Source organism: Physella acuta, unplaced genomic scaffold (genome assembly GCF_028476545.2).
Source record: "Physella acuta isolate Inbredline_101_S28 unplaced genomic scaffold, ASM2847654v3 ptg000897l, whole genome shotgun sequence".
NCBI classification, from domain to species: Eukaryota; Metazoa; Mollusca; class Gastropoda; family Physidae; genus Physella; species Physella acuta.
This window is the reverse complement of record NW_026732414.1, coordinates 60,767-75,422: the sequence shown is the minus strand read 5'-3', so window position 1 is coordinate 75,422 and position 14,656 is coordinate 60,767. Positions and strand designations below refer to the sequence as shown.

Here is a 14,656-nt window from a genome sequence, read left to right as displayed (position 1 = left end):
AGGTTTACAAAGGTACATTCAAGGCGGTAGGTTTACACAGGTACATTCAAGGTGGTAGGTTTACACGGGTACATTCAAGGCGGTAGGTTTACACAGGTACATTCAAGGTGGTAGGTTTACACAGGTACATTAACGATCATAAGTTTACACAGGTACATTCAAGGTGGTAGGTTTACACAAGTACATTAACGATCATAAGTTTACACAGGTACATTCACGATAAAATTTGGAGTGTCATAAAATCAAAGTGTAGCGTTTATTAGTTTCTATTTATAGCACACAGACTGGATAAAATGGGGACTCAAAAAGCTGAAGACTTGGTATATGAATTTGAATTGACATCAATAAACTCCCTTCGCCCTCCCCCCCCCCCCCCCCCCAATGCTTTTACACTTTTGATCTTTAACCTAGACTAGATTACACAGGTTCTTCGGCCCTAGACATTGATAGTTCTCTGTCTGCCCTAGACATTGATAGTTCTCTGTCTGCCCTAGACATTGATAGTTCTCTCTCTGCCCTAGACATTGATAGTTCTCTGTCTGCCCTAGACATTGACAGTTCTCTGTCTGCCCTAGACATTGATAGTTCTCTGTCTGCCCTAGACATTGATAGTTCTCTGTCTGCCCTAGACATTGATAGTTCTGTGTCTGCCCTAGACATTGATAGTTCTCTGTCTGCCCTAGACATTGATAGTTCTCTGTCTGCCCTAGACATTGATAGTTCTCTGTCTGCCCTAGACATTGATAGTTCTGTGTCTGCCCTAGACATTGATAGTTCTGTGTCTGCCCTAGACATTGATAGTTCTCTGTCTGCCCTAGACATTGATAGTTCTCTGTCTGCCCTAGACATTGATAGTTCTCTATCTGCCCTTGATAGTTCTCTGTCTGCCCTAGACATTGATAGTTCTGTGTCTGCCCTAGACATTGATAGTTCTCTGTCTGCCCTAGACATTGATAGTTCTCTGTCTGCCCTTGATAGTTCTCTGTCTGCCCTAGACATTGATAGTTCTCTGTCTGCCCTAGACATTGATAGTTCTCTGTCTGCCCTAGACATTGATAGTTCTCTGTCTGCCCTAGACATTGATAGTTCTCTGTCTGCCCTAGACCGTGTGGGCTGCGCTGACCCCGAGGTGTGCCAGAAAGTGTGTGGTCAGGACAGCTGCAGCAACATCGCCTTCCCGACCCTGGTGCTGGAGTTGATGCCGGACGGCCTGCGGGGGCTGATGCTGGCTGTCATGATGTCCGCCCTCATCTCCTCCTTGACCTCCATCTTCAACAGCAGCAGCACCATCTTCACTATGGACATCTGGAGGCGCATCAGGAAAACTTCCTCTGATGTGGAGCTCATGATAGTTGGCAGGTAGAGAGGTGGGGCTCATGATAGTTGGCAGGTAGAGAGGTGGGGCTCTAGTTGGCAGGTAGAGAGGTGGGGCTCATGATAGTTGGCAGGTAGAGAGGTGGGGCTCTAGTTGGCAGGTAGAGAGGTGGGGCTCTAGTTGGCAGGTAGAGAGGTGGGGCTCTAGTTGGCAGGTAGAGAGGTGGAGCTCATGATAGTTGGCAGGTAGAGAGGTGGGGCTCTAGTTGGCAGGTAGAGAGGTGGGGCTCTAGTTGGCAGGTAGAGAGGTGGGGCTCATGATAGTTGGTAGAGAGGTGGGGCTCTAGTTGGCAGGTAGAGAGGTGGGGCTTATGATAGTTGGCAGGTAGAGAGGTGGGGCTCTAGTTGGCAGGTAGAGAGGTGGGGCTCTAGTTGGCAGGTAGAGAGGTGGGGCTCTAGTTGGCAGGTAGAGAGGTGGGGCTCATGATAGTTGGCAGGTAGAGAGGTGGGGCTCTAGTTGGCAGGTAGAGAGGTGGGGCTCTAGTTGGCAGGTAGAGAGGTGGGGCTCTAGTTGGCCGGTAGAGAGGTGGGGCTCATGATAGTTGGCAGGTACAGAGGTGGGGCTCTAGTTGGCAGGTAGAGAGGTGGGGCTCTAGTTGGCAGGTAGAGAGATGGAGCTCATGATAGTTGGCAGGTAGAGGTGGGGCTCTAGTTGGCAGGTAGAGAGGTGGGGCTCATGATAGTTGGCAGGTAGAGGGGTGGGGCTCATGATAGTTGGTAGAGAGGTGGGGCTCTAGTTGGCAGGTAGAGAGGTGGGGCTCATGATAGTTGGTAGAGAGGTGGGGCTCTAGTTGGCAGGTAGAGAGGTGGGGCTTATGATAGTTGGCAGGTAGAGAGGTGGGGCTCTAGTTGGCAGGTAGAGAGGTGGGGCTCTAGTTGGCAGGTAGAGAGGTGGGGCTCTAGTTGGCAGGTAGGGAGGTGGGGCTCATGATAGTTGGCAGGTAGAGAGGTGGGGCTCTAGTTGGCAGGTAGAGAGGTGGGGCTCTAGTTGGCAGGTAGAGAGGTGGGGCTCTAGTTGGCAGGTAGAGGTGGGGCTCATGATAGTTGGCAGGTAGAGAGGTGGGGCTCTAGTTGGCAGGTAGAGAGGTGGGGCTCTAGTTGGCAGGTAGAGAGGTGGGGCTCTAGTTGGCAGGTAGAGAGGTGGGGCTCATGATAGTTGGCAGGTAGAGAGGTGGGGCTCTAGTTGGCAGGTAGAGAGGTGGGGCTCATGATAGTTGGCAGGTAGAGAGGTGGGGCTCATGATAGTTGGCAGGTAGAGAGGTGGGGCTCTAGTTGGCAGGTAGAGAGGTGGGGGCTCATGATAGTTGGCAGGTAGAGAGGTGGGGCTCATGATAGTTGGCAGGTAGAGAGGTGGGGCTCATGATAGTTGGCAGGTAGAGAGGTGGGGCTCTAGTTGGCAGGTAGAGAGGTGGGGCTCATGATAGTTGGCAGGTAGAGAGGTGGGGCTCTAGTTGGCAGGTAGAGAGGTGGGGCTCTAGTTGGCAGGTAGAGGTGGGGCTCATGATAGTTGGCAGGTAGAGAGGTGGGGCTCATGATAGTTGGCAGGTAGAGAGGTGGAGCTCATGATAGTTGGCAGGTAGAGGGGTGGGGCTCTAGTTGGCAGGTAGAGAGGTGGGGCTCTAGTTGGCAGATAGAGAGGTGTGTGGCTCATGATAGTTGGCAGGTAGAGAGGTGGGGGCTCATGATAGTTGGCAGGTAGAGAAGTGGGGCTCTAGTTGGCAGGTAGAGAGGTGGGGCTCTAGTTGGCAGGTAGAGAGGTGGGGCTCATGATAGTTGGCAGGTAGAGAGGTGGGGCTCTAGTTGGCAGGTAGAGAGGTGGGGCTCTAGTTGGCAGGTAGAGAGGTGGGGCTCTAGTTGGCAGGTAGAGAGGTGGGGCTCTAGTTGGCAGGTAGAGAGGTGGGGCTCTAGTTGGCAGGTAGAGAGGGGGGCTCTAGTTGGCAGGTAGAGGTGGGGCTCTAGTTGGCAGGTAGAGAGGTGGGGCTCTAGTTGGCAGGTAGAGAGGTGGAGCTCATGATAGAGATTTAGAAGTAAAGTGACGTTGTTCCACTGTAAAGTGACCTTATGGTAAAGTGACTTTTTTTTACCATACATACAGTTACTTGAGTTACCTTGTTTTGCTATAAAATGACCTTATTGTACCATAAAGTATGATAAAGTGATCACGTTCTGCTATAAAATGACCATGTTCTGATATAAAAAGACGTTGTACCATAAAATAACCTTGTTCTGGTATATAAAATAATCTTTTTATACCTTAGTTACCTTGCTCTGATATAAAGTGAGCTTGTTGTGCTATGAAACGACCTTCTTGTAGCTGTAAGTGACCTTGCTCTACTTTAAAGTGAGCTTATTGTAGCCAGCTGTATGTCTGTACAGACTGTGTGTGCTTATACTGGTGGGTGTTGGCATTGTGTGGATCCCTGTGGTGCAGAGCGTCACGGAACTCTTCCATTACATCCAGGCTATCACCAGTTTTTTAGCTCCACCCATATGTTCCGTCTATGTCCTGGCTATTTTTTGGAAAAGAACCAATGAGCATGTAAGTAATATTTGTACATCTTTGTTTCCTAATTGTACATCTTCCTACCAATCAGAATCAAAGCTTTTTGTTAATACAATATTTTGGTTTGTTACAAGAATTTTAATATGTTAATATTGTATTATATTATCCCAATGCGACAATAAGGCCTGTAACCGGATCTTGCCTTGATAAGCCCCGCCACTACTGCAAAAAGTGCTCATCAAAAATGTTAAGCCTCACCACTTGTGACCTATTTCTGATGACTAGACATTTGAATATTTAAATCACACCATAAAAACAATTTCTTATCCGCCTTTAGGATTGGGATTAGAGTTGGGCTTCATGGGGTTAGGATTTAAGGTATCACAATAAAAACCTTTTCATGCAAATTATTAATAACATATCCCAACTTTATCCTCTTCAAGAAAATCTAAAAGTACAAGTTTCATATCCTTTTTACAAGCTTTTATTGAACTTGCTTCCTCTGTCTGTCTTAATCCTGTCTCAGTGTCTGTATAGATCAAAACAGGCGATGAAAATTTCAGGCACTTCTAACCGACCAATTTCTTTTAAATTTGGCCCGTGGGTCAATTGACTTAACTGAATGACTAATTAATTTCTTATGTATAACACATACTATGGGTCCCACAGACAGGGACTGTTGATGTTACTTTTTAACACGTTTTTCTTAACTCAGCTTCGCGTTTGTTTGTTTGGATGTTTGTTGTTAAAATTGACATCGAAAATTAGCCCACTTCTGATTGCTCTAGAGATCTGAAATTTGGAATGCAGGCTATTTTCGCCTAACAATTTCAGATGCAATCATAAAAACTAGCAATTAGAGACCTACATTAGTTTAATTAAATTACGCCCCAAGGACCATAAAATCGAGGACATGATTTCTAAACATACCGACAAGACTGGAGGCCTATTGACACAGTTACTTCGGCCCCAATCGATGTGAGCGCGCTGGCCGTGATCGTATAGTGGTTAGTACTTCGGGTGATGGCCGCGACAACCCAGGTTCGAATCCTGGTCACGGCATGTAGGCTTAATTAAATTACGCCCTTTCTCTGTTTAAAGCGTATCGGTCGCTCAAGATTTTTAGTCCGTGTATTTATAAACACTTAGTCAAGTCAAAACTAATTAAGTCATTAGATAAAGTAGAAAATAAACTATATAAAAAACTTTTTAAAAACCACGTTTTTCATGTGTAGCAAAGGACTAAAAAGGAGAAAATAAAATACTTTTAAAAAACTTTTTAAAAAAAACACGTTTTTCTTGTGGACTAAAAAGTAGAAAATAAATTTTTCTTTTGTGCTTCCTCGAGCTGTGCAGGTTCTTGTGATGACTGACAAAAAACGTGGGTCGGGCAGATGGGTCGGGAAATTTGATGGTGAACGTACCCACGTTTTTTGTCAGTCATCACAAGAACCTGCACAGCTCGAGGAAGAACAAAAGAAAAATTTATTTTCTACTTTTTAGTCCACAAGAAAAACGTGGTTTTTTAAAAAGTTTTTTTTAAGTATTTTATTAAGTTCTTCGGTGAGCAGTGTTTCCCATGTCATGTGACCTCTGGGACTGTGTACACGGCATTCAAACCCCAAGCTGCGAATGACCAGGACAGTAGCCAACATTGAAAAACGAGTCTGTATAAGAGACCTAATGTAGGGCAGTGGCGTCGCTAGGTCGGTTGTCACCCACTGCAGCATCTCATGGTGTCACCCCCCCCTCATTTTTTTATCTGTACATTTTGCAGTTGGTGTCACCCCCCCCCCCCGTAACAGCTTTGAAGTGTTCACATTTAATTATAATGATGTTTATCTATAGTTGGTCGTTTATGCAGCTGGATGTAGCATTGTTTTCTCTATAGTTTGCATCTTTACATCATGGTGTCACCCCCACCCCCTCCCTTCACTTTTTGACTCTAATTAATCAACTATTGTACTGGCAAAAAACATATTTATTCTGTATATATTGCAATTTTTTTGTCTTGGTGTCACCCCCCTAAATGGTGTCACCTGTTGCGGTCCACATTGAAATACAAAATAAAATCGATTGTAATAAATTAATCTTTTTAATTTTTTAAGTTTAATCAACATAAGTAAACAGGAATAAATATTAGAGTAGATTTAAATTCGTAGATCTAAAAATAAATAAAATATATAAATAATAAAGTAGTTTATTGTTTAAGTTTAATGTTTTTGACTTGCAGAGGATTTGTGACAATTAATTAGAACTAGAGTAAAGTGGTGTATGCGGACAGTTTCTCCCGTGCGGGCACCTTGCTGCTTTTTGTTTACTATAATAATTGTATAAACTACTGCATGTCCGTCAAGTCCTTTTATTTTACTCCTATAGAATTCTATTGGAATTTTTCAAAGTTGCAAGATATGACATTTTATGTAGGTAACATCACCCAGATGAAGAGCACTAGGCCCCGGATTAGAGGAATAAATCAAACCAATCATACCTTATAGAACTGGGTTAACTATAAATATATATATATATATATATATATATATATATATATATATATATATATATATATATATATATATATATATAGAAAGCTATAAATATCATAGTTAAGGTTATTTAAACTATCTTTGAAGAAAAATTGGGGTGTCCACTTCAGAGGATATACTTTTTGGAGGGTTAACCTTTTGCTGACACCAAACGAAAAATCAGAGTATATTACTTACACTTTAAGTAAAAAGGAGCTTTGAAATAATCTTGATACTCTAGATCTATATTTAAATCTAAGTCTAAATCTATAAGTTTTTTTTAAAATGTTTATATGATTTAAAAATATTTTAGACCATCATCAATCTCTACAAACATGTCTACCACCAAGCAAAAAGTAAAATAAAATCTCAATCGGGTCCTGAGTTTCTTCCAGGCATCTCTTTATATAGAATTTATAATTTATATAGAAAACAAATACTTTTATCAGTGTCAACCCCCCACCCCTCCTCTTCAAAATATCAAGTGCCCCCCCCCCCCCCCCCGGAGAAAACAGTCTGGAAGAAACACTGATCTGGTCTCACATGACCCTGAAATTGTTAAAACTGCCATAGTAACCATCAAATCAAACAATTATCAGTAAGAGAAGCGGCTTCTAAATTTCTACGCTGCATGTTTAATAACTGTAAATTGATGTTGTATTTCTATATCTCGGTTTAGAAAAATTCTAGTCTAGATGTTACTTATTTCATATTTCTTCATATTTTTTGTTTTCCAATATATTAATTTATAAAACAATCAACAACACTATTGATATGTTTCACATATTTATTTCAATTATTTAAATAGAAGCAAAACGAACAAAATATGCTTTGTCCGCTTATGGAGATATGCACGGCAAAAAATCAGAAAATTTCTTGTTTCTTGTCCTGATGGGTTTCTTGCACTTTTGGAAACTTTGTCCATTTTTGTATTAAGAAAATAATAACTTTAACCATTAATGTCCCGTTCATTCTACCAAAACTCCACCCATGACGGCCCAATGCAAGGAGCATAACTCTGTATGATCAAGTGAATAGTTTCACAAAATATTTGTTTTTGTCTAAATGAAATTGAAAATTAAGATAAAAAGTACTGCTTAGTGTTGGGAATAAACCTGGCTTTCCAACAGTATTAAATAGAATATATTATATTCGGTAAAAGTACAGTATAAAAATAAAAAATGTCGGAGAAAATTCAAAACAGGTCATTTTTGGTAGTCAACTTTATTTATTTTTGTCTAAACAACTATGCATCGAATTTAACAGTTAAATATCAATTTGGTTACGTTTAAGATATATAATTCATAAAATACATGCCTAGATACGTTTAGAGGCATTATTTTATTTTATTTTTAATATTAAATCTACTAAAAATAGGACAGATGAATCTAAAATTTCGAGATAGAAAGAAACTATTATTTTTTATCTTTCAAAAGCGCCATTGAAATTAGAAGACCGGAAAAGGATGCTGCAACTATCCGACTTCCTGTTTAGTTAAAAATTAGGATTTGTAGGCCAAATTTTAATGAAACAAATTTAATTTTTCTATGCGTATTGTAAGCGGGCGGCAGCGGGCGTTACGGGACATTAACGGTGTCGGGCGGCCAAAAGTAACGAAAAGTAGGTCACAAAAATAACATATCTGTGTAAACTGCAAAGCCGATTGTAAGCTTTGGGTGTTTGCAAGATGATGGAAATTAAAATTATCAAATAAAGGAGAAATCCAGCTTTCAGATGGTGCCAAATACAATATGATGAGGGATATAAAACTTTTCATAGAGAGCGTGTAAGATTGGGAAAAATTGAATATTTTTTAATTAATAGGGTCATAAAAATGGTAACTTAAACACCTAAAAAAATTTTTTTCTCTTTAACACTATAAAGCCTACTACTTTTTTATTTATTAAACAATCGCCACCATATTTTCAGTAATTGTTCTTCATGCAAAAATACAACTTTTGTCACGAGGGAATTATGATAGCTTTCATAGAAAAAAGTATTTGGTAATAAATATGCAAATTTTGAAACATTTGAAAACTAAAATGAGACGATTTTTTAGACTTTGTAAAATTCTTACTAGTAGCTATTTCAAAAAGTTTTCGTGACAAAAGTTTTAATATATACTGAAATATGATCAGTTTAAATTTGATTGCTAAAGGTGCATAAATAAAAAAGCCTTAGCATTTTTAAAAGTACCAAAAAATTCAAATTGGCGGAGGTTTTTTTGGGTTTCCATGACAACCAAAATTGTTTTCAACCCTTTTTTTTTGCTGTTTAATACTTACTTTTATATGCCAAACATGATAAAAGTATTCAAAAGGCTTTAGATATTAAATTGTAAAACGTAGGAAAAAAATGCGCATATCCTCTTAAGTAGCAAGTGTGCGCACAGCAAATAATATTTTTTCAAAAGTGCGCTTAGAGTCTCACCACTAAAAATGTTAATACATCCAATGCTATGCGTATGAATACAAAATGACTCATACGTGATTAAACTAGAAAAAATGCGGAATAACACAGTACTTTCGGTTTGTTTCTATGTGAAACGGTTACTGAATGGTGCTCTATGGAAATCAGGAGTGCCGATTTTTTTGCTACGTCTGTCCGCAGACGCCACTTTACTCTAGATCTAGGTAGCTGCTAGGCCTATCCAAAATGATTACAAAAATAGTACAAATGACTAGAGTAGGATCAGGGTTCGTACACTATTGTGAAAAGAAAAGCAGACTTTTTTTGGAAAAGTTCCAGACTTCATACAGATGGTTTAGCGACTAATGGAGACAAGCGAGTTGACGAGATTCCGTCCCCAATGTTGTTGACATGGAATAAAAACGTGCTTTTTAGATTTAGACCGTAAAAATAAATAAAAAATAAAAACTTAAGCCTAAAATTAATTTAGAAATTTTATATTTTTAGAATAAATGCTATAAAAGTTGCAAATCCAGAGAACTTGAAAATAATTTGTTGAGTTTAAGGCTACATTTCTATTTATTTTCATCAAGCCTAAGTTATAACCGGATGTTTCACTTTCGTAAGACAAATATTGATTGGCTGTACAGTAACTTAGTGATCGATAACTATTTGTTTACAAAACTTTGCAGATCAAGTTTTTAAATAACAATGCAAATTTAAAACCCCATGACCTAGTTTTCTATTTTTAGCTTACAATGTGTACAATAAAATCAATGGCGGCCTATCCAATAGCAGGATGCCATTGTTTATGTCGCCATTACACGTGAAAACCAAATTGTTTTTGCTTTTTTTTTTTTTTTATTTAGTTACCGAAAATATTATAAACATCAAATACATCCAATCTTTAGTAAAGTCCGAAAAAAACCAGATAGACAGGATTTTATAACCATATTAATTGTAACTACGCTGTGCATGATTTTTAAATGAATTTATACACCTCTCAAATACCTTTGAGACTTTTCTCGCTGGTGTCCATTAATTAGGCCTCATAAAATGAAGCAACATTTGTAATTTGTACCCTCACTCTAAGTACAGTATAATGACATACAATAGTGAGAGTCTAAATAATAGTTAATATCATTCAAAGCAGTATGGTTTACAGTATTTCCGTGGATTTCGGAACTGTGTGACAGATTTCATTTTTTATTGCTATACCAATCCGGGATAATAATCAACGCTAAACTAAGGTTTGTAATTAATTTGATTTTTTTCTTTTTAAGTGTGAATATTAAAATGAAGAAACCATTTGTATTTTTTCCAGGGTGCTTTTTGGGGTTTAATGGTAGGTCTGGTAGTTGGCTTGGTACGGTTTGCCTGGGAATATGCCTACACAAACTATCCATGCGGGGAGGAATACAAATCTGAAAAGCCGGACATTATCAGTAAAGTCCATTACCTCCATTTTGGAATCATACTTTTTGTCATCGTCACCCTGGTGACAGTAGTCATTAGTCTGCTAACTGCGCCAATTGATGATGTGCATGTAAGTAGACATTTTCAGTTCCAACTTCATTGTAATACAAGTGTTCATGTATGCTATAGATCTAGCAGTTCAAAATTGTCCTTGCACTTGCAGCGTTTAGTGGGCCGTAATTCCGGCATGCCAGATTTATATTTTCACTTTTTGATGATTTTAGTTTTTTTTAGACAGCTAGATATATAATAAAATGAGTTTGAAAAATAAATGAATTTCAGATTTTTTAAAAATGGGATTATTTGAAGCCCTAAAGAAAAGAGTTTGGTCCTTATTTTGTGTGTATTGTTATCTTATATTACTTATCTATATATATAAAGCAAAGTGGTCAGGTGCCCGATAGGGCACTTCCCGGCGCCGCAGGCGCGTCAAATTTGGCACGATGGTGCCTTCGGGCGATAGAACACGAAGGCCGAATACGGTTGGCCGAAAAGTCTACGGACAGGGGGTCAAAACTGACCTCGACTGCCCGGCGCCTTATATGGGCTATATTACGAAAAAAAATTTCCTCCGACGACCCCCCTTGAAATTTTGTGAGGTGGTAGGAGAACGCCTTGGGGTGTCACAAAAAACTCGCCATGTCCGGGAAAAATCGGGAAATGGGTCAAAACTGACCAGTCGTATTTCCCTATATAATCTTTGTATTTTATGGGAAAAACAGAGGGTCATTTCAAAACGGATTTTAGGGAACTTACCCTCTTTACATCTGGCTAATTTTTGGCATGTTTATAGGTAAATGGCTTGGTCGTAGGGCAGACCTGTAAGTTTCACTCAAAGCCCTCGACGAGGGCTAAAAAGTGACCGCGAGTGAAATTCTCTTTATATGAGCTCTATTGCGAAAAAATTTTTCCTCCGACGACCCCCCTTGAAATTTTGTGAGGTGTTAGGAGAACGCCTTGGGGTGTCACAAAAAACTCGGCATATCTGGGAAAAATCGGAAAATGGGTCAAAACTGACCAGTCGTATTTCCCTATATAATCTTTGTATTTTATGGGAAAAACATAGGGTCATTTGAAAACGGCTTTTAGGGCACTTACCCTCTTTACATCTGGCTAATTTTTTGCATACTCTTAGGTAAATGGCTTGACCTTTAGGGAAAACTGTCGGTTTGACTCAAAGCCCTCGACGAGGGCTAAAAAGTGACCGCGAGTGAAATTCTCTTTATATGAGCTTTATTACGAAAAAAAATTTCCTCCGACGACCCCCCTTGAAATTTTGTGAGGTGGTAGGAGAACACCTTGGGGTGTCACAAAAAACGCGGCATATCTGGGAAAACTTCGTAAAGGGGTCAAAACTGACCAGTTGTATTTCCCTATATAATCTTTGTATTTTATGGGAAAAACAGAGGGTCATTTCAACGCAGACTTTAGGATACTTAAGCTCAGTATATCTGGCTAATTTTTTGCATGCTCCTAGGTCAATGGCTTGAACTTTAGGGAAAACTGTCGGTTACACTCAAAGCCCTCGACGAGGGCTAAAATGTGACCGCGAGTGAAATTCTCTTTATATGAGCTCTATTACGAAAAAAAAATTCCTCCGACGACCCCCCTTGAAATTTTGTGAGGTGGTAGGAGAACACCTTGGGGTGTCACAAAAAACTCGGCATATCTGGGAAAACTTCGTAAAGGGGTCATAACTGACCAGTTGTATTTCCCTATATAATCTTTGTATTTTATGGGAAAATCAGAGGGTCATTTCAACGCAGACTTTAGGGTACTTAAACTCAGTATATCTGGCTAATTTTTTGAATACTCTTAGGTGAATGGCTTGGCCTTTAGGGAAAACTATCGGTTTGACTCAAAGCCCTCGACGAGGGCTAAAAAGTGACCGCGAGTGAAATTCTCTTTATATGAGCTCTATTACGAAAAAAAAATTCCTCCGACGACCCCCCTTGAAATTTTGTGAGGTGGTAGGAGAACACCTTGGGGTGTCACTAAAAACTCGGCATATCTGGGAAAACTTCGTAAAGCGGTCAAAACTGACCAGTTGTATTTCCCTATATAATCTTTGTATTTTATGGGAAAAACAGAGGGTCATTTCAACGCAGACTTTAGGGTACTTAAACTCAGTATATCTGGCTAATTTTTTGCATGCTCCTAGGTCAATGGCTTGACCTTTAGGGAAAACTGTCGGTCACACTCAAAGCCCTCGACGAGGGCTAAAAAGAGACCGCGAGTGAAATTCTCTTTATATGAGCTCTATTACGAAAAAAAATTTCCTCCGACGACCCCCCTTGATATTTTGTGAGGTGGTAGAAGAATACCTAGGGGTGTCACAAAAAACTCGGCATATCTGGGAAAACTTTGTAAAGCGGTCAAAACTGACCAGTTGTATTTCCCTATATAATCTTTGTATTTTATGGGAAAAACAGAGGGTCATTTCAAGGCAGACTTTAGGGTACTTAAGCTCAGTATATCTGGCTAATGTTTTGCATGCTCCTAGGTCAATGGCTTGACCTTTAGGGAAAACTGTCGGTTACACTCAAAGCCCTCGACGAGGGCTAAAAAGTGACCGCGAGTGAAATTCTCTTTATATGAGCTCTATTACGAAAAAAAATTTCCTCCGACGACCCCCCTTGATATTTTGTGAGGTGGTAGAAGAACACCTAGGGGTTTCATAAAAAACTCGGCAATTCTGGGAAAACTTCGTAAAGCGGTCAAAACTGACTAGTTGTATTTCCCTATATAATCTTTGTATTTTATGGGAAAAACAGGGAAATTTTAACACAATTTTTAGGTTACTTAATGTCTGTACATCATGCTAAGTTTTTGCATACACTACTATAGATGACTAGGCCGTATGGAAAAACTGTTGGTCAGACTCAAAGCCCTCGACGAGGGCTAAAAGATGATCTTGAGTGAAATTCTCCTTATATGAGATATATATATATATATATATATATATATATATATAAATAAATTGACGAACGATCCCCTTAATATTATGTGACGTCGTAGACCGACCATGGAGGGTAACAAAAAAACTTTATTCCCGTCGGAAACAGCCATTATAGTCGTTAAATATGTTCATATAACGTAATTTCTTATATAAGCAAACAATATAAGTAAACAATGACATACGTCATACGTTCAGTTTTCAAGGGAGGTAACGTTTTTAAAATTATTATTTTTCAAATAATTGTATACTATTTTAAACAGAAACAGAAAATGACGAAGTATAGCATTTGTTTTAGTACAAAATTAAGTTGTTAATTTAGTTAAGTATGCTAATTAAATAAATTAATTAATTTCTAAAGGCAATGTAATATAAACTATGAGATATACTGTTCATGAAACCTGTGTAGTTCTAATTCCATTTTAGTTATACATTGCGTACTTTCCAATAATATTTACGAATCTGCATGTAAATGACTAACAAAAACATTTTTTCTAAAGTTAGCATTACTGTTTAAATTAAACTTATTAAACTTATTAAAGCACTCCACACCCAATCCATCGCTAAATAATTAAGTATTCAAATTCTCAAATGCCTTTTAAAAACCTAAGCGAAGCTAGGCAGTATGCCTAGTATAATATATAATGCATATTCTTTACAATAATGGTTAAATAAATAAGGGAATAATTTTATTTATTATTAGTAAGTCATGCTAATATATATTGATATCCATATATATATATAATATATATATATATATATATATATATATATATATGGCCTATACATATATATTTATTTATTTATATAAGGCCAATATAGTGGGCCCAAAAAATAGAACCCAGGGAGGAGGAGTCTTTTTTATTCCTTAGTTTCACCACAAGTGGGTTTTTTTTTTTTTCATAAATTTTTCTGTGGGGTGGGGGTACTTGAAACTTTGGGGTTGGGTCACTTATTTTTTGGGGGTAAGGGGGGGAAACACTAATGAAAATAGCCTGAAAAAAACTTTCACCACTGAAACAAACCTAACACAACAAAGATGATTTATGTGAGTTCTGTAATTTTATAAAGCTGAACATCTGGAGCTAATTAGTAAAACAAATGAAGATGGTACAAATGTTCACTCATTCCCAGTTGGAGAGACTTTTGTTTTGGAACCGCTACAGTACCAGACAAAGAGTTGACCTTTCAGAGCTAGAGGTTGACCAGAAGCCTGAACCCATGGCGGAACCTAAGACAGAGCACCAAGGTGAGACCTCAGGTGACATAGCGAGACAGCATATAGGTGAGACCTCAGGTAACATAGTGAGACAGCATATAGGTGAGACCTCAGGTAACATAGTGAGACAGCATATAGGTGAGACCTCAGGTAACATAGTGAGACAGCATATAGGTGAGACCTCAGGTAACATA

General features: G+C 38.9%; 1 protein-coding gene across 5 annotated transcripts in view; it reads left to right on the top strand.

Moving 5' to 3' along the window:
* LOC131952961 (sodium/glucose cotransporter 4) overlaps positions 1-14,656 on the top strand; it is a 48,212-nt gene that overhangs the window by 31,041 nt on the left and 2,515 nt on the right. For 4 of the 5 annotated variants that reach the window (XM_059315907.1, XM_059315905.1, XM_059315904.1 and 1 more), the window contains exons 12-15: positions 1,104-1,359; positions 3,751-3,913; positions 10,136-10,357; positions 14,378-14,504. In XM_059315907.1, the coding sequence (XP_059171890.1) occupies positions 1,104-1,359; positions 3,751-3,913; positions 10,136-10,357; positions 14,378-14,504 (768 nt within the window). The remainder of the gene's footprint in view (positions 1-1,103; positions 1,360-3,750; positions 3,914-10,135; positions 10,358-14,377; positions 14,505-14,656) is intronic. The other variant, XM_059315908.1, reaches the window with a different exon arrangement.